The sequence below is a fragment of the Scleropages formosus genome, chromosome 3 (genome assembly GCF_900964775.1).
Source record: "Scleropages formosus chromosome 3, fSclFor1.1, whole genome shotgun sequence".
NCBI classification, from domain to species: Eukaryota; Metazoa; Chordata; class Actinopteri; order Osteoglossiformes; family Osteoglossidae; genus Scleropages; species Scleropages formosus.
In genome coordinates, this window is record NC_041808.1 from 26661968 (window position 1) to 26685499 (window position 23532).

Below are 23532 nucleotides of genomic sequence, written 5' to 3' on the forward strand. Positions count from 1 at the left end.
GGTGGTCGGGGCCGAGTGCCAACCCAAACCTTTGGCGCCAACTCTGGTTTTTGGGACTTGGAATGTCACCTCACTGGTGGGGAAGGAGCCTGAGCTGGTGCGGGAGGTTGAGAGATACCGTTTAGATATAGTCGGGCTCACTTCCACTCATAGCTTGGGTTCTGGAACCACTCTTCTCGACCAAGGGTGGACTCTCCACTACTCTGGCGTTGCCCAGGGTGAGAGGCGACGGGCGGGTGTGGGCTTATTAATAGCCCCCCAGTTTAGCCGCCATGTGTTGGAGTCTACCCCGGTGAATGAGAGGGTCATCTCCCTGCGCCTTCGGGTCAGGAAACGGTCTCTCACTGTCGTTTGTGCTTATGCGCCTAGCGGCAGTGTAGAGTACCCGGCCTTTTTGGAGTCCCTGGAGGGCGTGCTGGAAAGTGCTCCCACTGGGGACTCTGTCGTTCCACTGGGGGACTTTAACGCCCACGTGGGCAGCGACAGTGACACTTGGAGGGGCGTGATTGGGAGGAATGGCCTCCCTGATCTGAACCCGAGCGGTGAGTTGTTATTGGATTTCTGTGCTAGTCACGGTTTATCCATAACGAACACCATGTTCATGCATAAGGGTGTCTATCAGTGCACTTGGCACCAGGACACCCTAGGTCGGAGGTCGATGATCGACTTTGTAGTCGTTTCTTCTGATCTTTGACCATATGTTTTGGACACTCGGGTGAAGAGAGGAGCTGAGCTGTCAACTGATCACCACCTGGTGGTGAGTTGGAGTCGATGGCGGGGGAAAAAGCTGGACAGACCTGGCAGGCCCAAACGCATAGTGAGGGTCTGTTGGGAACGTTTGGCGGAGCCCCCTGTCAGAGAGGTCTTCAACTCCCACCTCCGACAGAGCTTCAACCAGGTCCCGATGGAGGTGGGGGACATTGAGTCTGAATGGACTATGTTCCACGCCTCCATTGTCAGGGCGGCGGTTCGGAGCTGCGGCCATAAGGTCTCCGGCGCCTGTCGCGGCGGCAATCCCCGAACACGGTGGTGGACACCGGATGTAAGGGATGCCGTCAAGCTGAAGAAGGAGTTCTATCGGGCCTGGCTGGCTCATGGGACTCCTGAAGCAGCTGACAGGTACCGACGGGCCAAACGGAACGTGGCTCTGGCAGTTGCCGTGGCAAAAACTCGGGCTTGGGAGGAGTTCGGTGAGGCCATGGAGGAAGACTTTCGGTCGGCCTCAAAGAGATTCTGGCAAACCGTCCGGCGACTCAGAAGGGGGAAGCGGTGTTCCACAAACACTGTTTACAGTGGAAGTGGTGCGTTGCTGACCTCAGCTGAGGATGTCCTCGGGTGGTGGAAAGAGTACTTTGAGGATCTCCTTAATCCCTCCGACACGCCTTCTGTAGAGGAAGCTGAGGCTGGGGACTTAGAGGGGGACTCGTCCATTACCCTGGCTGAAGTTGCTGAGGTAGTCAAAAAACTCCTAGGTGACAAGGCTCCGGGGGTGGATGAGATCCGCCCCGAGTTTCTCAAGTCTCTGGATGTTGTGGGGCTGTCTTGGCTGACACGCCCCTGCAGCATTGCGTGGAGCTCGGGAACCGTGCCTCTGGACTGGCGGACCAGGGTGGTGGTCCCTCTTTTTAAGAAAGGGGACCGGAGATTGTGTTCCAACTATAGGGGGATCACACTCCTTAGCCTCCCTGGGAAAGTCTATGCCAGGGTACTGGAAAGGAGAATCCGACCGATAGTCGAACCTTGGATTCAGGAGGAGCAATGCGGTTTTCGCCCTGGCCGTGGAACACTGGACCAGCTCTATACCCTCACTAGGGTGTTGGAGGGTTCGTGGGAGTTTGCCCAACCAGTCCATATGTGTTTTGTGGACCTGGAGAAGGCATTCGACCGTGTCCCTCGTGGCATCCTGTGGGAGGTACTTCGGGATTATGGGGTTCGGGGCTCGCTGCTACGGGCTGTTCGTTCCCTGTATGACCGGAGCAGGAGCTTGGTTCGCATTGCCGGCAGTAAGTCAGACCTGTTCCCGGTGCATGTTGGACTCCGCCAGGGCTGCCCTTTGTCACCGATTCTGTTCATTATCTTCATGGACAGAATTTCTAGGCGCAGCCAGGGAACGGAGGGTGTCTGTTTTGGTGGCTGCGGGGTCTCGTCTCTGCTTTTTGCGGACGATGTGCTCCTGTTGGCTTCATCAAATCAAGACTTGCAGCGTGCACTGGAGAGGTTTGCAGCCGAGTGCGAAGCGGCGGGGATGAGAATCAGCACCTCCAAATCTGAGGCCATGGTTTTCAGTTGGAAAAAGGTGGATTGCCCCCTCCGGGTTAGGGGGGAGCCGCTCCCTCAAGTGGAGGAGTTTAAGTATCTTGGGGTCTTGTTCACGAGTGAGGGAAAAATGGAGCGGCAGGTTGACAGACGGATCGGTGCGGCGTCCGCAGTAATGCGGTCATTATACTGGTCTGTTGTGGCGAAGAGGGAGCTGAGTCGTAAGGCGAAGCTCTCAATTTACCGGTCAATCTACGTTCCTACCCTCACCTATGGTCATGAGCTCTGGATCATGATCGAAAGAATGAGATCGCGGATACAAGCGGCAGAAATGAGTTTCCTCCGCAGAGTGGCTGGGCGGACCCTTAGGGATAGGGTGAGAAGCTCAGTCACCCGGGAGGAGCTCGGAGTAGAGCCGCTGCTCCTCCGCATCGAGAGGAGCCAGTTGAGGTGGTTCGGGCATCTGTTCCGGATGCCTCCTGGACGCCTCCCTGGTGAGGTGTTCCGGGCATGTCCCACTGGGAGGAGGCCTCGGGGCAGACCCAGGACACGTTGGAGAGACTATGTCTCCCGGCTGGCCTGGGAACGCCTTCGGGTTTCCCCAGGGGAACTGGAGGAAGTGTGCGGGGAGAGGGAAGTCTGGAGGACTCTGCTCGGACTGCTGCCCCCGCGACCCGGCCCCGGATAGCGGAGGAAGATGGTATGGTATGGTAATAATTTACAGCTTCACAGTGTATCTTCACAGTGTATTTGTTAACTGTTAATACGTATTTTCAAAATCATCATTTAAGAAACACTCTTATTTCCTGATTCCCATGACCATACAGAATGCATGGTTTTTCACATAAAATTAAGTCTCTGATATGTCACTGTGGTTTTTTAGGTAAGGGTGAACAGGGCAAGCCCTATCCTCTCGGCGAGGACGAGTGCGATGACTCCGCCTACAAGGAAAATGGCTTTAACATCTATGTGAGCAACAACATTGCTCTGGACCGCTCCCTCCCAGACATCAGGCACCCAAAGTAAGTGGGTGACACTAAAGTGCTGGTCCTTCAATGTTATGGCAACACAATGCTTATAATAGAGCCTCAAAAGACGTACCAAATGACAAAGACACACAGGGGACCGATGCGACAAAACTGGTGTGCATGTTTATTTCTAAATAACACATTTTGTCACAGTTAAAGTCATTACTCTTTTTACCTGGTGAGACATGGATCTGCCAAAGATCAGGGAACGATTATTCTAAATGGAGATTCTAGTGGTACAACTAAATTAAAATGATTAAGAGTATTGCATGGAATGCCTGGATGAGATTTTTTGATGGATTGACACCTAATTATTCCCTCCCAAGACAGCTGCACAGCGAGGATAGTTTGCTTCACACCATTAGGTTCTCATATAAAACTCACTTAATAGATTTTCCTCCAACAAACTTAGATATCTCTGGCAGTTTTTTCTTTTTTTTTTTTTGGTATAGCTGACGAGTTAGAGTGATCCACTTTTGCCTGACCTGTCAATACTGAAAACTACTCGCAGGGTCAGGTATCACAAACAAGGGAGAAACAGTGTCGGTTTGGAGTGATCATGTGGGATTTAAAAACCATGTTTTGCATCACTTGAACAACATCAGATGAGGAAGATTAAATCAAGTCTCAGAGTCATATGCTGTTCATATTGATGCGTGATACTGCCGCAGAGCACTATAACATTTATGGCATATCTAGGAAAGCTACACTAAAGGGGCTTGTTACAAAGAGAAGACTACTCAATGTGGGCATTCCTGCAGAAGAAGAAGCTAGAATCCATAAATATTAGTCAGATAGGAAGTTATAAATTTTTAGATGAGATAAAAAGTTAAATAAATTTAAATCTTCTCATTTTCTAACCAGAATCTTCATTTTCTCTTTATGCTTCATGTTAGTCATTCTGTTTTAGCGGTTAAGAAATGTGGATTTTTTACCTTTTAAAACTAGACAAAGATGATGGATGCACCCATTTCGACCCTATGGACATGATGGTAGCACAGAACTTTCTAGAGGCAATATATGTCTGTGGTTGCTAAGAGCCAACATCAACTCAATGATATGTAATAAACTTTAGGCTATAAACACAACTGTTGTGTGGAGCTCAAATGGGAGCGTGTAGTCTTATCATTCTTCTTTTGCATTTTGGCAATTTCAGTGTAAATATTTCCAACGAAAAGAATGTGCACTAAGCCTGTATTTATAAAAGGCGTTTCAGATCTTGCCAAGAATGACAGTCCTATTTCATTCTCTACCCATTAAGGTCAACAGAAACACATGGTAGTACATTTTTTGTCATTCTTTGTTCTTGACAGAAGAATAAGTTTGAAGGTTAAAATCTTCTTTTTTAATGTGCAATTATGAAAATTCAAACCTCAACTGCCAACACTTTCAGACACTTGCCATGTAAATGTGTATAATGAACCATGTTAATTTTGTTCTTTGAAAGCAAGACTTGTCATATAAACTTTCTGTGCACACACATACACACACACACACACACACACACACACACATAAAATTAAAAATTTTTAAAAAGTACTCTCAAGGCTGAAGAGGGAGGGTTACCCCCTGGATACGATGCCAGTCCATCGCAAGGTGACCAAGCACATACATGCAGTCACTCACTCATTCACACACCAATGGAAATTTTGTGTGAGCAATCCACCTAATTTGCATGTCTTTGGACAGTGGATAAAAACCCACGCAGGGAGAAATCCACACAGACAGCACAGATTGAACCCACATTCTCCCATATCACCTTGGCTCTGCGAGGCAGCAACAGTACTTGCTTTGTATGTATATAAAGAATCCATCATCTGTGTCTCAGTCTTATATATATATATATAGAAATTTGGGGCCTGATCCCTTCTGTTCCACATGTGATTTGACTGTTGTTCCATCTTATGCAGCTGCAAGCAGAAACTGTACCTGGAGAACCTACCCAACACGAGCATCATTATCCCTTTTCACAATGAGGGCTGGTCCTCCCTGCTGAGGACGGTACACAGCATTAGCAACCGTACGCCCGATCACCTCATCGCCGAGATTATTCTCGTGGACGATTTCAGCGACAGAGGTATGCGCTGTTCAACTTGCTATTTAACTGACCGCCCTCTGATCCACATCTCCTTGAACAAGGTCATTACCTTTAAAGGGTTCTGCCCTTTAACATTCAGTCTGCAGTCGCCCGTGTGTCATTTTGCATGCGTCTAGCTGTCCTTCTACCAATTACCTTGCCTACTCCGCTGTATGCAGATTAGAGTGTGTACCCCTAGAGGACTAGATGGTACATATCCCCTTCTTTCCCTCTAGCGTTGCTCAGTTTTCTCCATGGTTTCCGTTCCCACAATACTGGTCTAGTCACTGCTGATTCACGCAGCTCTACCCTTCAGGCCTTGTGCAAAAAGAGATTTCTGGAACACATCATACAGCAACTCAAACTGCACTGGTTCAGTTATGTATACATTTGCATATTTCCTCTCTTAATTTGCCGGCTCGCGAGCTTGCCGAATGACCCGCGGCGCCCTTGAGCCCTAAAGTTTAGTTTTTACTCACAGTTTCAATAAGGACCCGGGGCTGGATCCTGAATCACTTCTTGGACTTACGTAGGAAGATGTTACAAAATGCATGAATCTACCCAATGATATAAAAACGCCTCGAAGTTAACACAAGAATAAGATATTAATGGGAGTGACTATTTCTCTTGTATAACTTTGAAGATAACTAAAGTGATAAAGATGATATGCCTCACAGAGGAACAATATGTAAAAGCCAACTATGCTCTGTGTCAGAAATTAGTTACCGATTTTTTATTTTGCTTATAAAAAGAAGCGACGTTAGCAATATTCCCATTGATTTTTCCAAGTGTTCCTTAGCTTGAAATTCATTTAGTTAAAGTTCACAAAAAAAAAAAAAAATGTTTATTTGATGTACTGAGTGACAAACAAGTGAACAGATATGTACAGTGTTGGAATTTAAATGTGAAATGAAGTACAGTAACATGGTGGATAGAACAAGTGCTGTAGTCTGGAAATTTAGAATTTAAAAAAAAAAAAAAAACTTCACATGAGGTAATTGTTTTAAATAGATAAATCACCCACCATGTGTCTTGTGAATTTCGGCATCATGTATGTCTTTGGGGAAAGAGTTGGCCGGCCAGTGGCTTTAAGGCGGATGAGAATGAAAGGCTCTGTTTGCCAAATTAAAAGTGCTGTATGTGCACAAGCTTGGCTTCAGTGAATACATTTGCCAGTGTGGTCAGGGACATCTGTTTGTTATGGACATGGACCCAGCGCTGGCAGGGTTTGAGTTAACCAAGCATTTTGTGATGTGTGTCCCGGTGGTGGTGCCGCCGTGGGGCCCACCAGATGGTCACAGCTGGTGTTGATGCCCAGGCTGCGGCCCAATGGGTCGGGGCACCGTGAACAGGGGCCCGTCTTGTGGACGTGCCAGGGATTGTCTTTCCAAGCGGAACAACAGGCCCAGTTTTTTAAAAGAGGCCTGGATTTTGACCCAGAATTTCAACCCTGTGGAGCCACAAACAGATTCAATTATTATTCTTTATTCAGGTGTTTAGTCATTCATTTGTAATGTTTGTGATTCACAGTGCGACTGTGGTATGTGCAAAATCACTGGATGAATTTGTTCCAACCACTGATGCAGGTTTTGAGGTTTTGAAATAGCGGGGTTAAAATAGGGTAAACGCTGAAAGGGTGAGTGAATTATGTGCATTATCTATTACCTATGCATACTACCTTTATCACAGTTAAGGAGAAAACATGAATGTGTCTTTCGATTGATATCACCTATGAGATTATAGATATCCAAGGTCCTAATGTGAACACACTGCTGTTGATTGAATGTTTTATTGCATCTATCTATCTATCTATCTATCTATCTATCTATCTATCTATCTATCTATCTATCAGCCTAGAGATGCCACAGAAAATGGCATATTCTGTTGAAAAATACCTTTTTATGTGCTAGAAAGGGTCATGAGGTTACCATTTCTTTTATGTAATTAGTATTTATTTTTTAAATTATTCCACAACCTCAGTTCCATTTACGCAATTGGCTTTGGTATAATTTCCGGCTGCTGAAATTTAAATTGTAGGAGTTCAGCTGTTGGGTTAATTGATATTATATTTCTGGATGATGCCTTGGCAAGATGTGGACTATGTGATTTTCTCAGACTTTCTGTACTGACCCTGCTTAAATTTAAAAAAAAAAAAAAAACGTTTTTGTTGGGTTGCATATGGGGAAGTCAGTATCGATGTCTCTGATAATACAGGACTTGTAACACAAGTCGTTTTACAGAAAACAAAGCAAAGCTCTGATTGGTTGAGCAGCACCATGAAATGCGTTAATTACTGCCATGCAGAAGTAATGTAATGACCCCCATCCATCAGCCATGGATCAGGAAAGATCATCTGAGACAACTGCAGAAGGAATTTTTGTTGTCTGTGTTCTCTGCAAGAAGCTTGTTTTTTATTATTTTTTTAAAGGCTCTTAATAAAAGTGGATCGCCTCTTCTTGGCTTGCATTCATGAAGAAGATGAATATGTTTGTTTTTTACAGCTGAAAAGCAAGCAAGGTTGAAGCTCTGTGGAATTCAGCTGTGAATTAATTTTAACTCTCTTGAAAGTATAAATATAACAACCATTTTACATTTCTTTTAATAAATGAACCTGAGAAACATATATTTAAATGGGAAACAGAAGGAGTATTGACTGACTTGTGGCATCATTATTCCAGCACAAGAGAACATTTGAAAAATATCTGTGTATATTATAAAAGCACTTTGCATATGGCTCTTAATTTGTTATGATGGAAGAGTTATTTGTTATGATATGATTTATAGCATTTTTTTCAGCAAAGTAGCAACGCTGGCTCACAGCAACATAAAAACAGCAAAATGCTACAAATACACCCACATCCATAACACAATGACAAAAACTGCAATAATTGGAAACTGTGGTCAACAACCAACATTAGAGAAGACCACTAGGTGTCGAGCATTCAATTTTTTTTTTTTTTAAATTTACTTTTTCAGAAGAAAAAATTAATCTGCTTGTTCCTCCATACTCTAACACTGAAGTATACACTGTCAACACAACATATTGCAGATAAATTAATAAATTTAAAAGAAATGAAGATAGTAGCACAGGTCCTCATAAGATTAAAATCCCGTGTTGAGCCGACTGATCTTCCATTTAGCTAAAGAATATTTGAACATATCGATATCCTTCTACCTTCAACATTTTCATCTTAACATGTCAGGTTGTAATGTTAAATGGAAATGAAAATAATTTTACCATAAAATAATAACATTATCTTAGCAATACACTCCGTTTTGCTAACTGCTTGTCCTGGTCACGGTCATCCAGAGTCTATCCTGGAATAACTGAGTGGTACAGTAGGCTAGGAGTACACCTTATATGGGATGCCAGTCCCAGGCCCATAGGAGTAAGAAGCAGGAAGCCTACCACCAGCACTTAATAGCTCTTTTTGTACTGGCAAAGAAGCTCCTTTGGAAGACACTGCAGTCTCTGCTTTCGCTTGCAGGTCGGGTCTGATTTACAGTGACTCCAGATGCCTTCCACGCTGGCTGTGTTCAGCTCAATGAGCAGCAGTTTGCGCTCAACCACTGTGACAGGCCGTTACTGGACACGGCCCTTTCCTCGGCCTCCCACAAGCTCTCCGCAGCCCTGGAGGAGCGTCTGTATGACCCTAGAAGAGACCCTCCTCCGGCTTTCCTTGTGCTTCTGACATTTCGGGAGGCACCAGCGAGGTTGGCAAAGCACCGATTTTGTCGGCTACGTTTGTCCGGCGCGTGAAAAAGACAGGGAGGTTGTGTCTGCCGGTGGCTGGGGAGGGCGGGAAGGTCTCTTTTACCCTGGAGGACTGGGGAGAGCAGTGCTGAAGGTGACCTATTCGACATCTGCGTGGATGGAGATACTGCATTTACGGTGCTAACAGTTTCCCTACTGGTGACACACTTGCTGGGAAGGCAGTGCCATTGCTGTGTGTAACAATTTTCTTGCATCTGTTTTTTTTTTTTTTTTTTTTTTTTTCAGGTTGCATTTACATCTGTGTTTATTGTTTATTAACTCATTTTATGAATGGGTTGCATTGCTCGTATGCGTACTGTACTCAGTTTTGTTTTTAAGCTCAGATTTTTCTTTACTTTTTTTTGAGGCTCTTAAAAGTCTGTCTGAACAGTTATTCAGATTTCATATATTTTCTGAAGCTGGAACCAAAAGAACAAGTAATTCAGGCAAAAGGGGAAAGGAAATTGAATATAAATTAAATGTGACTACTGAGGCAGAACAAATTTTAGGTGTTACGTGACTGCTATGGTAAGACTCACAATCAAATTCTCATATATATATATAGAAAATTACAGAAAACTAAACAGAAACCAAGAGCGGCAAAAGTAGGCACATACGTATCTTGTCATTTTCTGTTGAGAAGCATAGGTAATATAAAAAAAACAATGTTTCAGCTTTTATAAATACATTTCTCTTTACTCATACAGCATGGTTTTATAAGGCTCTTTAGAGCTTCCTTCCAGATCGCTACAACTAAACACAGTACCTTTTTTAAATCACTCAGCCATTCCATTGCCTGTAAAACAGCTGCAGATTTTTTTTTTTTTTCAATTTGTTTTTGTTTTTCATTTTTTGTATCAGTTGTAGGCTTACTGTGTAAAGTCTTCTCTTACACCATATGCTGTGACACCAAAGGTTTTCTCTTTATGATGTTATGAATACTTTTCACTTGACACCTTAGAAATTTGCAGCACAATTATAAAAGGACGGAGCAATTTCATCAACTGTCAAAATGAGTAATTCTGAAAGCAGAGCCCTGTGGATTGATGGGGTGGAGTATGTAGTACTGCTTGAGACCAGCTCCTTTTGACACGATAAATTTTCAAATCCTGTGCAGCTCAATGTCATTTTCCTGCTTGTGCGGAAATCTCATCAACCAATCGATGGCTGAAGGTTGCCCATCACTCTTGATTGAAGCCCCTGGTTGTGGTGCAATCTCAGACTGGTGTGATAAGTCATCGATTGAGTTGTCTCTCATCTGTACTCTTGGGGAATGCCATGTCTTTTAAAAGTAATTGAGTTAAGTCAGAACTAACAGAATTATTTAACCTTCATTGTGATGCAAGTGTTGAGTGCTGATGGACCCAACTAGGTATATTATTTTGCTTGAGTATCTTTTGCCTGCTCCCCATTGCTCTTGGTTTGTCTCATAGAATTGAAACCTAATTAAATAAGCAGTTCTTACTGGGACTGTAATGATGTAAAATATTAATAGATAAATGGAAGTTATCTGGATATCCAAAATAAGGACAGATAGATAGATAGATAGATAGATAGATATTTGTTCCTGAGCAGTGCAAAATATAACCAAATACCAGTGTGCAAGAAATATCTTTTCTGATTATGGGCCTGAGAATTTTGAAGCTCCTCCTCATTCATGTCCCATGAAAACCCTCATCCTCACCTCTACCTCTGTTTCAATCCTCCCTGAGATTGATCTGACTTGCAATTAAACTATTTCACTATCCTACCAGCACAGGAGAATCGGAGGGACAAAAGATTAAGATGCCCTTTTTCTTGGCCTTTTTGTAGCTGCTGGAAATGCCACTTGTTGTCATGAATGGATGGAGACTCGATTGATTAGTGCAGGTAAAAGAGACAGTGATGTACTCTGTCATTACCGTCACCTTGTGGCCCTTCTACCATTGACATAGGCATTAAAGGAAAATCAATCGTGCAGGAGTTTCAGAGCTTGTCAATAGGCTAAAAGTGTCTGACCTTTCTATCAGTGTTCAGTAGGTGATTTCAAAATCTACTACCCGTCATTCCTGCCTTTGCCTAAACTATATAGAAGTTGTGATGACTGTAGAGGTGAAAATGAGGAATTTTCCAAAGCATATCATGAAGGAAGTTTCAGTTTGTACTAAGTGTGTCTTTATATTTAGTCAAGACATGCATATCAGTATGCTTGATTTTTATTTATTTACTTATTTACTTAAATTTCCTCTTTTTGTTTCCCATTATAGACAGTGAATCCTACATTATTTCTATACATGTAGTACTCAGATTTTTAGTGGCATGAGATAAAGCAGCCTGTGCAGATGGTAAACTCAATTCCTTTGTTTCTTCTGGCCACAGTTCCACTTGAAGCTGAGTCTATAAAGGAAGCACAGGGTGTGAGGCAAGGCATACGGACACTAGTCCTTCACAGGACTATCACACAGACACACTAATTCACTAACACATGCACACGCTATAGGCACTATGCACAGTTTTGAACTGTGAAAAAAACTGTTTTTGGACAGTGGGAGGAAACCAGAGCACCCACTCAGGGAAAACATGAAAACTCCACACTGAGCTGGATTCAAATCCATAGACCAGGAGCCACGGGGCACCTACTTTGCCACTGTACTACCTAAGAACAACAGAAATAAATCAACAAAAGAGAACATAATTACAATTGAATGATGATGGGGAAAAGGTGGTAGAAAGAAGGAGCCTGCAATTCTGTTATGTACTACCAATTTTTAATGTGCGGGTCTTGAGCTTGGATTTAAAGGTGTCCAGAGCAGTTCTGATATTCTGGACGTAAGTTTGAATTAGATTCATTCTGTGTTTTAAAGATAAGGCCAGGATTCTACATGTTCAGGGAAGAAATAGATGAACATTTTATGGCTCAGGAACACATTATCTATTTTTCCCTTTTAAATTGATGGCTCTTAATGAGTTCTTCTTTATGAGCAGTTCTTCAGGTTTGGAAAGTGCTCGTTATGCAAGGGAAGTAATCAAATTATAGCAGGGTATATTTTTGAAGTGCTACGCTATAAAAACTTTAGTAATACTCTCTTGTGATATTCTGAACAAGTCCATGCCAAATGTAATAATTAAAACACAGACAGACAGGCACACACATGCACACACTCCCTATTGTGCATTTTCATTCAGAGTAATGCATTACTCCATTCTGCACATAATTTATTGAAAGGAAGTCAGCACATTATTACATTATTCAGCTTACTTTATGTTCCCTTTTTATGATCAAAAAAGCAACATCCATGTTGGTGGTTCCATAATACAGATGAATGAGCATCATTTACACTTCATGCTTAGTGTTTCCAGGACACTCTTTCTGAAAGGTGCTAATGTGTTTGGCTGACCTCTGGTTTTTCTCTTGAGGACAGGGAGGCAGAATGTCTCAGCAGCACCAGGACAAAAAAGAAAACAGATACATATCACCTGATGCTAGATTCCTCCTTGTGTGTAAATTGATGTGAATTGTCCTCCTGCCTCAGGGACATGCTGTTAACATTTGTCTTAGGTGTTGCTATATTGATTTGTGCATTTATATGACGATTTTCTCCGAAGCATCTTATAAGGTTAAGCTACTTACATTTGTACAGCTGGGTATTTTTTTTTTTTATTGTTGGAGCAATTCATGAAAAGTACCTTATTCAAGTGCACTACAGCAGTAAGTGAGATCTAAACCAGCAATAGTTGGGTGGCTCATATTGTTCTAGGGTGGCACTGCGAGTAGCGTCACTGTCTCAGAGTGCCTGGGTGGTGTGAGAGGGTGTGGGTTTGATTCCCACTCAGTCTGTGTGGAGTTTGCGTGTTCTTTCTGTGTCTGTGAGTGTTTCCTCCCACAGTCCAAAGACATGCTGCTCAGGTTGCCCCATGGTATGTGAGTGACAGAGAGAGTGTGTTTCACTCATGTATGGATGAGTGACCCATTTTAAGTAGTGTATCTAGCAGTGTAAGTCACCTTGGTGAATAAGATGTGTGGGCTGGTAACACTGCACAGAGTTCATTGGAGGTTGCTCTGGAGACAAGTGTCTGCTAAATAAGTAAATGCAAATGTACGGCATGTTGCAAACAGAAGTATAAAATAAAAGTAGGCAGAATGCTAAATGTTTAACACACCTTGAAATTTACAACAAACAGTGACTTCAACTAAAGTGAAAAGGAGACATTGCTTTAAAAAAAAAAAAAAAACTTCAAAACCAAGCAGTGTGACAAGTGTAACATGAAATTTGACACATTAACTACTCTCACAGAAAAAGGGTTATATAAAAGTAATTTGCTAACCGAAACTGTCACGCTACACAAAAAAAATCCAAGAAATTTCCAATATCTTCACACATTTTAAAATATTTAAAAAAGTTGCATTATGCTGTCGGCCAACATAAGACTTGATGTGAGTTTTTGTAACAGGCATTTTGTGAGTTGCTGGAATGTAGAACCTGGTGGTGAATTCTGTTGTCTATACAATTGGATCTAGGCTTTTATTGTATAAAAAAGCAGGAATTTTAGAATGACATGTTTCTGCAATTATCAGTAGATTAAAGCTGACATATTCTTTAAACGCATTAATCAGTCACAAATTTCCAAAGAAATAGTTTAATCTGTGTCATTACAAGCTTGCTCTCCATTAATCTACCTTTGACATGTTCATATTTGTGGAGCACCTGAGGCACCTGGCCATTCCCAGAGACTTGCTGGCAAAAATGCGCTTGAGCACCTCCGTCTTCGTACTAGAGCTCTAGTTAGGAACTTGCCACAGGGCTCTACAGTGTCTGTAGCCTGCAATCTGTCTTGGGATCTGTGAAGTAAACATAGGACTATATTTAAAGAAAAACAGTAATTTCACACAAATTACATGCATACTACCTTTATCACAGTCAAGGGAAAAAGTGAATGTATCTTTCGATTGCTATCAGTTATGAGATTATAGATATCCAACACAGTGCTGTTGATTGACTGATCTATCTATCTATCTATCTATCTATCTATCTCTCTATCTATCTATCTATTGTGGAAACGACAGCACGAAAACTTTGTTTTCCATTTCATGGTTCAGTTAGAAAATATTGATTACATTTGTAAAACAAGGTATTTCCCATGAAGCACCAGCAGATTCTGAAACCCAGTGCTGCAACCCTCAATTGTGTATGATGTCTTATTTTAACTATAAACGCAAATCCAATGTTTTGCTGAAGTCGATTGCGTATTGTACTGCTATCATGCGAGCATCTTTCACTATGATTAGCTTGCTGTTTTTGCTCTATGATTACTACAACACATTTTTTAACCGCGTCAGTGCAGCGTAAGGTATGGTAAAGACTGATTGAGTAACAAAGAGATAACTGCAGACAGCCATGAACACAGCGAGTCCTGTCAAGCTACCACAGCCAGTTTGGCAGGGGTGTCTTACAATGTTTCATTATGAAAGACAAGACTGACTATGGAACTATGCCGACAACTGGGGTCATGAGCAACAGAAACGATGTTCAGCTGGAATCTAGAAGCTGTGTTGTCTATGTCTGTCTATGTTGAGCTCGGTGTCCGATTACTGGCTCTTTTTCTTCAGGTTCCGATACAAAAAAAAAGGCATCCTTGACATGTCCCTCAGAATTCTTGTACGCTTTGAATAATTGCACATTTTGAACAAGAGGTGGTGCAACAAATTCTTAATTTAAATATGTCTGACTTTGTCCTGAATTAATGGAACTTGAATGTTCCCCTGTAATATTTTAGTCTTTCTGTTTAGAGCTTAAAAGTAAAGTAATATTAGTTAGTTTCTGAGCATGCAGTTATCAGCTGCTAACACATATTTCTCTTTTTTAGTTTATGCTTGTCAAAGCAACATCGCTGTCTCTCCATTAAAACATCCTGTAAGAGCACCATTTGAGGTAATTAATACTGTACATTAATACACCCCCCACCAGCATTTGTTATTGCTTAGTGCAGAGCTGGATTTATGACACACACTTCATTATTTAGAGTAATGAAACACAGCTGTCATATATTTAATGGCACTGATTCAGATTCAGTTGTTTTGAAATATGTTGTTCAATATGTTCATATTCCTTAGGAAGGTGAGCAGGATTAGTCTATCCTGAGTTTTGTGCACCTACTCGTGCGATGAACATTGGTGCATAAAGTGGAGAGAAACAAACTAAGTTTACTTAAGAATCATGTCTGCAATGTGTCTCTCTTTCTCCTAATGTAATGCACAAATTGTATTTCTCTGAGATGTACGTCGCTTTGGAGAAAAGCGTCTGCTAAATGAATACATTTAAATAAATTTCATATTATTGAATGCATAACATAAAATTTTCTGTGCATCTCTTAGTGTCCCCTTTCCTATAACGTATGACTTCAAACAGGAGCAGCTGATATCGAAAGCTGCACTGTAGTGGTTTTCCCATCCCCTGTATTAATCCATATTGCACAGAAAATCCCAGACAGGGTACAAGCCAAGGATTACTGGCTCACACAGGGAGAAACTCGCAGCGTACCGGTGGATGAAAACTGAAATATGCAGTCCCATGACAAGCCGCCTAGAACGACTGCAGTTTTGGTATTTTCTTAATCATTTGACATCATCATTTCCCTTAGTCCTTTGAGAAAAAAAGGCCAAAAAGCTAACATAACATACAGAGAAGTTTATGAGATTGTACACTGCATCTCAGTCCAAGCCCGCTCAATAATCGTAATTTAACACCAGGATCTTAAATACAGATATTTTTATTGAGTACTCAAAATAAACTTTTAAAAGAGTGCTTTTTTTTCTGATTAAGGGGTGGCTCATCTCTTAATTTTGTTGATGATAGATGAAATACACACACACACACATTTTCAAAACCGCTTGTCCCATACAGGGTCGCGGGGAACCGGAGCCTAACCCGGCAACTCAGGGCGTAAGGCTGGAAGGGGAGGGGACATACCCAGGACAGGACGCCAGTCCATTGCAGGGCACCCCAAGCGGGACTCAAACCCCAGACCCACTGGAGAGCAGGACCTGGTCCAACCCACTGCGCCACCGCACCCCCTAATAGATGAACTAAGTCTTTTTAATTCTAAATGAACACAGTGAAGGACATAGCTGTTCCGCTGAAAGTCAGTTGATTCCTATTTTCATCTTTGGTCCTAGCATGTGACTGTGACTGCTAATTAGGGGGAACAATACCTGTGACAAGGAGGGACATGGGTGACTGCGATGTATTTTTAAGGAACTATCTAACTGGCAATGATCCCCCCTGGAAACACAAACGGTGAGCAATGTACACTTTGAGCAAATAATCTGCAGAAGCGGTCTGTTATGCTTCATGGCACCGTAGAATAATTCATGGAGTGTAATTGCTTTGATATAGAAGGCACATTGTTACAGAAAAAAAAGAAATAGAACAATGAGGGTTGATGCAAATGAAAGTTGGTTGGTTTATGGTTTATAGTTAATAGGCATTTTTATTGTTGGTAGTCTAGCTAGATTTGCTAGTACATTGTACTGTATATTCCAAGAAAAAAAATCATTGGGGAGGCAAGGTGGTGAGTGGTTAAATTGACATTTTTGATTTGAATGTCATATTCTCCTGTAGTTCCCTTGAACCAGATGCTTACTCCAAGTTGATACAGTTAAAAAAAAAAAAAATTACCCAGTTATAGCTACTTACCTACATATATACATAAGTTGTTTCAGATGAAATTGTAAGAAAAATGAATAATTTTTCATAGAAGACTCTCTTTCAAAGAAGGTATGCATTTGTTTCTCTGGAAATGCCCCACCCCCCTTTTTATTTTCTAGTGTTACTTTGTATATGTGTGAATATTGCCATCAGTGCCCTAGGAAAACTCTTCTAGAATATGGATTGAATGTGTTGAGCAGTGGAGTGAAGACTGAGCTACAGTCGGCTGGATATTCCACAGATGATTGCTCAGTTTTGTGCACCGTTATTATTTGTCTCCCAATATGCCAAACTGATGAAAATGCCAGACATAAGGGATGGACCTGTGGTTTCTGTGGTTTTCTTCGTGCACATGGTATCTCCATGGAGCATTGCAGAGACAGGGTGGCATTGAGACACATATATGCATTCCAATTTCTATGCCCGTGATTACATTCGTAGGAACTGCAAAAAATCAATATTACTTTAGCAGAGCTCAGAAAAGTGATGCGCTAGGGCTGATGAACACACGGCACCTGCACAGCCAGGAACATTTGTTTCTACAGAAGCACATGCACAGGGTGGAGGGGCCATGGAACAGCTGCACATGACAAATCAATATGGCGTCAGACAGGCTCCCATCCACACCACCTTACTGCAGCACGACAAATTCATAAATAACCCTAATGTCTTATATGTGCAAATGTGACATTTGCTTTATGAGAATTGCTGTCTCTCTAATGTAGAATCACTTTGCTGGTGATGGGTGTCGATGACTGAATGTGTTCAGGACAGGTAATATGTGGATCACTGGTGCAAAAAGTAAACATACGCACATATAAACACACACAAACTGACAGGCCAGGGGAATAGAAATAAAAACCTTTCAAAAAAATTGCATTTGTTAAATTTTAACGGACTCAAGGCAGATGAATAATGTATATTTAACACCAACTCTTTTGATGCATTTTGATAATAATGTAGCGCGCTGCGCTCTTTGTTCGGATGGAGCGAGGAAGGACACATGGACAGCATTGATTATGAACGTTTATTGGAACACCAGCACACAGCAAGAAATATTAATGCAAACACAGGGAAATAATGCTCTCGGTCCAAGGGCTCCTTTTCCTCAAGGACCTGCATCTCAAGCCGGTCTTCCCAGTCTGATTAGCACCGCTCAGGCTTTCCTCCCTTTCACTGGTCAACACAGTCACCTCCTTATATTCACCATGAGTCCAAACAACAGTTGAACAGAGTTCCATTTTACGCACAGCACAACTATTCAGAATAAACCCATTATCCCGCGCAAACTCACAGTAATGTGGGTCATTACAGTAATAAGCAAATACAACAAGGACAACAACAATAAAGTCCGCCACAGGAGTGCAGAACACAGGGGTTGCATACATAAACATAAGCTGTAATATTATAACTTTGGCCTTACATTATATTGCTGCCATATAGAATGATCTTTGTAATGCAAACACTGTCCATCTCTTGACAATACCAGTGAATACTCAGCAATGAATCAATTTACGGATGGATGGATGGTATCAGTCAGTCTAGTCAACAGGCAAACTGGTGCATTGCAGCGCCTATGCTGTGCACCTGTACGTTGGTTCGATCCCTACTCTTTCTGTCTGGAGATCAAGTGCTCTGATGCGGGTTTGATCCAAGTGTTATGTTGTCCTTCCACAGACCAAAGACCTGTGTTTCAGGTAATATGTGACTCTGAATTAAGAGTGCGTTTGTGTGTGATTGCCTAATGATGAACTGGTGGGAAGACTGGCTTGCTTGTATATCTGACATCCTACAACAAAAATTGCAGCAAATTTTGTGTACCATTTTTGAAAATACTGCAAAGATTAAATTCTATCATTATGTTATAATTTCATTCAGTGATATTATGCCTAACTTTTGCGGGTACTAATAAAACTGAAAAATTGATTACACTCTTCAGTCATTCATAACGGTATTTATTTTTTGATTGTTTAGTCACGACAAGTTAGTGAGCTTAGTCGAGAAAAATATTTCAGTGTTTACTGTTATACTTGCTACAGAACTGACTGCTGAAAACCCTGAAGCATTTGGTCTGTGCCATTTAAAATAAAAATAACCTTTATCTATATGTTATGACAGTGATGATTATAGTAATAAAGGTTAAGAGAAGTGGCTTAATGTATGTGACATTCAGTTCAGCTCATTTTCATTTAGTGCTTTTCTGAAGAAGATGGCACAGACATATTGCCTATATGTGATGCATGCAAATTCGGCTTTGTTAATGTGGAAATTTCAGTGTATGTGGAACTTATAGTTCAGAGAAATCATGGAAAACAGGTGATAAGGAGATACAAAATGGAAAGGTGGTAGAGAAAACGTTCGAGGGATCCTTTGTGTACACCAACACAGCACAATGTTCTTGTTCGATTGAGCCGAGCTGGTCTCCCGGTCCGCTGCTGCGGCAGCTGCCCCGGCCTTGCTTTGTCTAACGCTCGTCTGGCAGCCTGATGTATTATTCATCTGGACAGGTTAGCAATGGGATTATCTTGCCAAGGCCTGGTTTGCGTGCCGTCCGCAGCAAGGAGCCAGGCTGCTTAGTGATCGGATGGGTTCCCAGGAAATAGGTGCTGCATCTGGCGCACGGCTTTGCCTGCCAAGTGTCCGTGCTCCAAATGGGATGAAAGGCAGTCAGACGGCTGATGTCAATCCACAAAGCCTCAGATTTGCTGGGATTTAATTGATCATTGACAGGGACAGGGTTCAAGGGTGCACTTTGTGGCCCTGTTTTCCTTTTATTGCTAATTGTGCATTTCTGAGCCTTGTTACGAGGGACCGTCCTCCTCTCCTGCATTGAATGTTTGAGTTATCATCATAACTAATGATGCATAATAAGAAACGAGAGTGAACAGTTTATTAAGAACAGAAAACAAATGCAAAAGGCAGAACACTAGGTAACAGATCTAAGGAATTATTCTGGCTTTGATTATAATGGCTTTGTGACATAATCAACTTTATTATGTAATAGAATTCTAAACAATTCAATCTAAGTAACATCTGGGTTATTGAATTGCTGTGTGTTTGTGTGTGTAAATCTGTGTCTAATGTTAAATGATATATATGTCAGAATCATGCAAGTAATATCTCTAATTCATGATGAAATGCTGCACTGAAGTGTAGCCTGTGCTACATAATTGCAGATTGCCTTGTGCCACTTCTCACTGGTTGCCTTACATGATAAATGTTTCACAGAAGCTCTCTTTTTGTTAGGCTTTAAGATGAAATGCCATCAGAAAATTGTGGTGCAGAATGAGGTCACAGTTGTGGAAAAGAAGCTCACTGATGGAATGCACAGCCGGTTCTCAGCGAAGGCAGCAAAACTGGTTTTTATAACATCTTTAGAGAACAGCCAAAGTGCAAAAGAGAGGCATTACCATTTAATCACGATTCCTTGAAATGTTAATTTTGTATGGCCATCAAGTGTAAGCAGGATGTGGTCCAAAAAAAAGAAAAAAACATGACTGTCCTCCAGAAAAGCACTTCCATTTTCAGTATTTCGATCTGCCTCATTTAGGCTCTGATTGTCTGTACTATTGCTGCCTGACTCGAGTTCAGTCACAGTGGGTAGGTTCCCATTAACAGGTTCTCAGACTTAGTGGTTCATAGGAATGAGGTTGTCCTCCCAGGGGTGCATGCCATTTAGTAGTGAGAGTGGACTGTGGTGTATGCTCCAGCATCAACTCTGAAGTGGACTGTAGGGTAAATGGTACAGCAGACAGTAATGTGAACTCCTGAGTGGACATTGGGGTAGTTTGAATGCAGATTTTTGTGTCTCAAGTGAACTGGAGAACGGATGGTAGACTAGACTCTGGAGTAGTCTGTAGTGGAGTGTAGAGCAGACTAATGTGGACTGCAGGGTGGAACATGCAATAGACTCTAGAGTAGACTGGAGGGTGGATTGCAGAGCAGAGTGACAGACTGTAGGGTGGATTGTTGAGTAGACTCTGGAGTAGACTGGATAATTGAGCACACTCTCACAAACTGTAGGGTTCATCATAGAGTAGACTGGAGTAGACTATAGGGTGCATCATTGAGCAAACTCATATGAGTTGTAGGGTGTAAACTCTAGGGTGGAACATAGAGCAGACTAACGTGGGATGTAGAGCAGAATCTAGCATGGTCTGTCAAAGCAACTGTAGGGTGGACTTTAGGTAGATTCCATCAGTGTCTATTTGCTTTGTCAAAGCAGAGGGTTTACTGTTACTAGAGGGTCTCTAAATTCTTTGTTTTGACTGAAGTAAATATTTAAAACTTATTTCTATTCATCTGTGGCCAGTAGGTACTGAACAGTGATATATTTTCATTAACAAGAAGGTGTTTTGTGGGTATGATGAACTTAGCAGGACTGGTAGGGCAAAGGTTCATTTCAGAATGGATACATAATAAAGCGACCTTGTCCTCCTTAACTGTGCCACTGGGTCCTTCAAAGACACCAGGGGTCTTTTTGAACATTGCTGGGTACAGGGTTGTTGGTTTACGTCTGTTTGTTGATGCTACTATTGTGCTTTCCGCATCAGCTCATGCTCTCATTACTGACAAGCAGGCCTCTTTAGCTAGTAAAATATAGCTGTGCTGTGGAGCTTAATTCCAAAGTGTTTGGAGAACAGCAACTGTTAAAGGAGAGCACTGCGGGAAATTGCCTTCATGTAGCCTGTGCTCAATCATTTTCAACAAGCTTTTTTTTTCTGTGAAAGCGTTCATTGTGGGTCTGGCTCGCAAGAAGGCTCAGGAGAGGTAATGGAGTCTGTAATTTTCATCATGCAAACAACGTGTGGGTGATTAAGGAAATCTACAGAATCATTTGCCTGACTTTGCTGAAATTAGCATCATAATACAGCTTCAGCACCAAGTACAAAATTATCGGTTCACTAAATGCAACATGATTTTATTAGAAACAAAAAAAAAACAACAATAATGTTTTCATACTCATCCTTGACATAAGTGTGGAAGGTTAGGAAACTGGGCTAGGGTCTTACATACCATGTCTTGTGAGAAAGTGTTGAAAAACTTTTTCAGCCTTATTAAGTAAGCTTGGAAAGATGATCATGTCCGTTAAGTATAATATCAAAATATGCACTGCTCATATTAAACTATATATTCTGTAACAGATATATAATACTATATACCTAATATTATTATCATGTTTTAAGTTAGCTGACACTTTTTCTCCAAAGCCAATTACACTGCAAGATTTATTTCTAAGCTGCTTACGGTGATTTACCCATTTATTCGGCTAGGAAACTGGGTTAGGGTCTTACCCTACTGGAGCGGTTGAGGGTAAGTACGTTGCTCAAGGGTACTGCAGCAGGAGTGGAGTTTCATTTGCCAGGTGACAGCTCTAACTACAGTGCAACCGATAAATCAAATTTGCAGCAAGTTAATGTAAAATTCTGAGGTCTCTAGTCATTGTGTTCACCAGATATGCTTCTATTATTTGCACTTCCTCTGCCGTCCATAAATGGTTAATCCCTTTCTTACAAACAACATGGAGTCATTTTTAATTGAGCAGCAAAGGAGACAAGTGCAAGATGAACAAAGAATAAGTTCCCAGAATCCTGCGCTTTGGCATTTTAAGCTCCCTGCTGTGTGCAAGAAAGAAATACAATATTAAAATTAGCCATTGTGACAATTGCATACTAAAGTGATTGGCTTTCCGATCCGGTACTAAATCTGTCTTACACTTTAAATTCTGCTACAGAAAGATAAAAGCCAGTCTAAAACAAAGAACTTTGCACACAGAAATAGGGCTGCGTTATTTTTGATTCATTAATTTTCATATTCTTTTGTCAGTTCAGCTTGACTGCATTGTCAGTGAAGGGTATATTTGCGCGCAAAAACACATTCTTATATACAATATTATATATATATACAGTACATAATTTTTTCAGTCACACATACTCTGCATTTTGCTCCAGCCGAGCTGTTAATTAAGCTGTCATGACATACATGTGTATAGAATTAACTGGATAATTTAAATTATGCCAAACAGAACATAGCACATTAAAGAAGATGTGAGAAGGTTATGCACAGTAGAATTAGTGCTATAGAATATCCAGCACCCATTGCAGTGTGAATGTCTAAAATTTCTTTTCATTACTTGTGAAGCTTTAAACAGAATACATTAGCATTTAACTTACAATAAAGATTAGTATAATTAATGTAACGATCAAAGCTGAAAAAAATCTTAATTTTAATGACTGATTTGAATCAAAGACTCTTTTTTTCATTTTTAAAGTTAAAAGACATATAAACTTTTTTTAGCGTTATATGGTTGTATAAAAATAGTATTTAAAATTGAGGTAAATACTGTAATTCTACCATATGCTCTGTATGCTGTATGGTATGAGCAAACAAGTATGTGACCAGAGTTGTTATGTAGGTGGTCACAGTTTTCCACTGCATTGCCTTCTGTCCCAAGACAGAAGTCAGTAAATATATTCTCTAAAGAGAATGGAAAATCTTTGCATTCATCTGGTGTCTTAATTTTATTTATTTAGTTGACACTTTACAAAACAATTTACACTGATTTACCCATTTTTTTGGGTAATTTTTACTATATCAATTCTGCATAAGTTCCTTGATCAAGGGTACTACAGCAAGAGGTGGGATTAGAATGTGGCTCCTTGGAGTGCAAGACTGCAATTCTAACCACTACACCAGCTGCTGGTCTTCACCAACCCTCTGCCAGAAAGCGTC

The 23532-nt window shown here is 41.4% G+C and overlaps 1 protein-coding gene across 1 annotated transcript in view; it reads left to right on the top strand.

Moving 5' to 3' along the window:
* LOC108926104 (polypeptide N-acetylgalactosaminyltransferase-like 6) overlaps nt 1-23532 on the top strand; it is a 134451-nt gene that overhangs the window by 39442 nt on the left and 71477 nt on the right. The window contains exons 4-5 of the mRNA XM_018738584.2: nt 3140-3278; nt 5195-5361. Of these exons, the coding sequence (XP_018594100.1) occupies nt 3140-3278; nt 5195-5361 (306 nt within the window). The remainder of the gene's footprint in view (nt 1-3139; nt 3279-5194; nt 5362-23532) is intronic.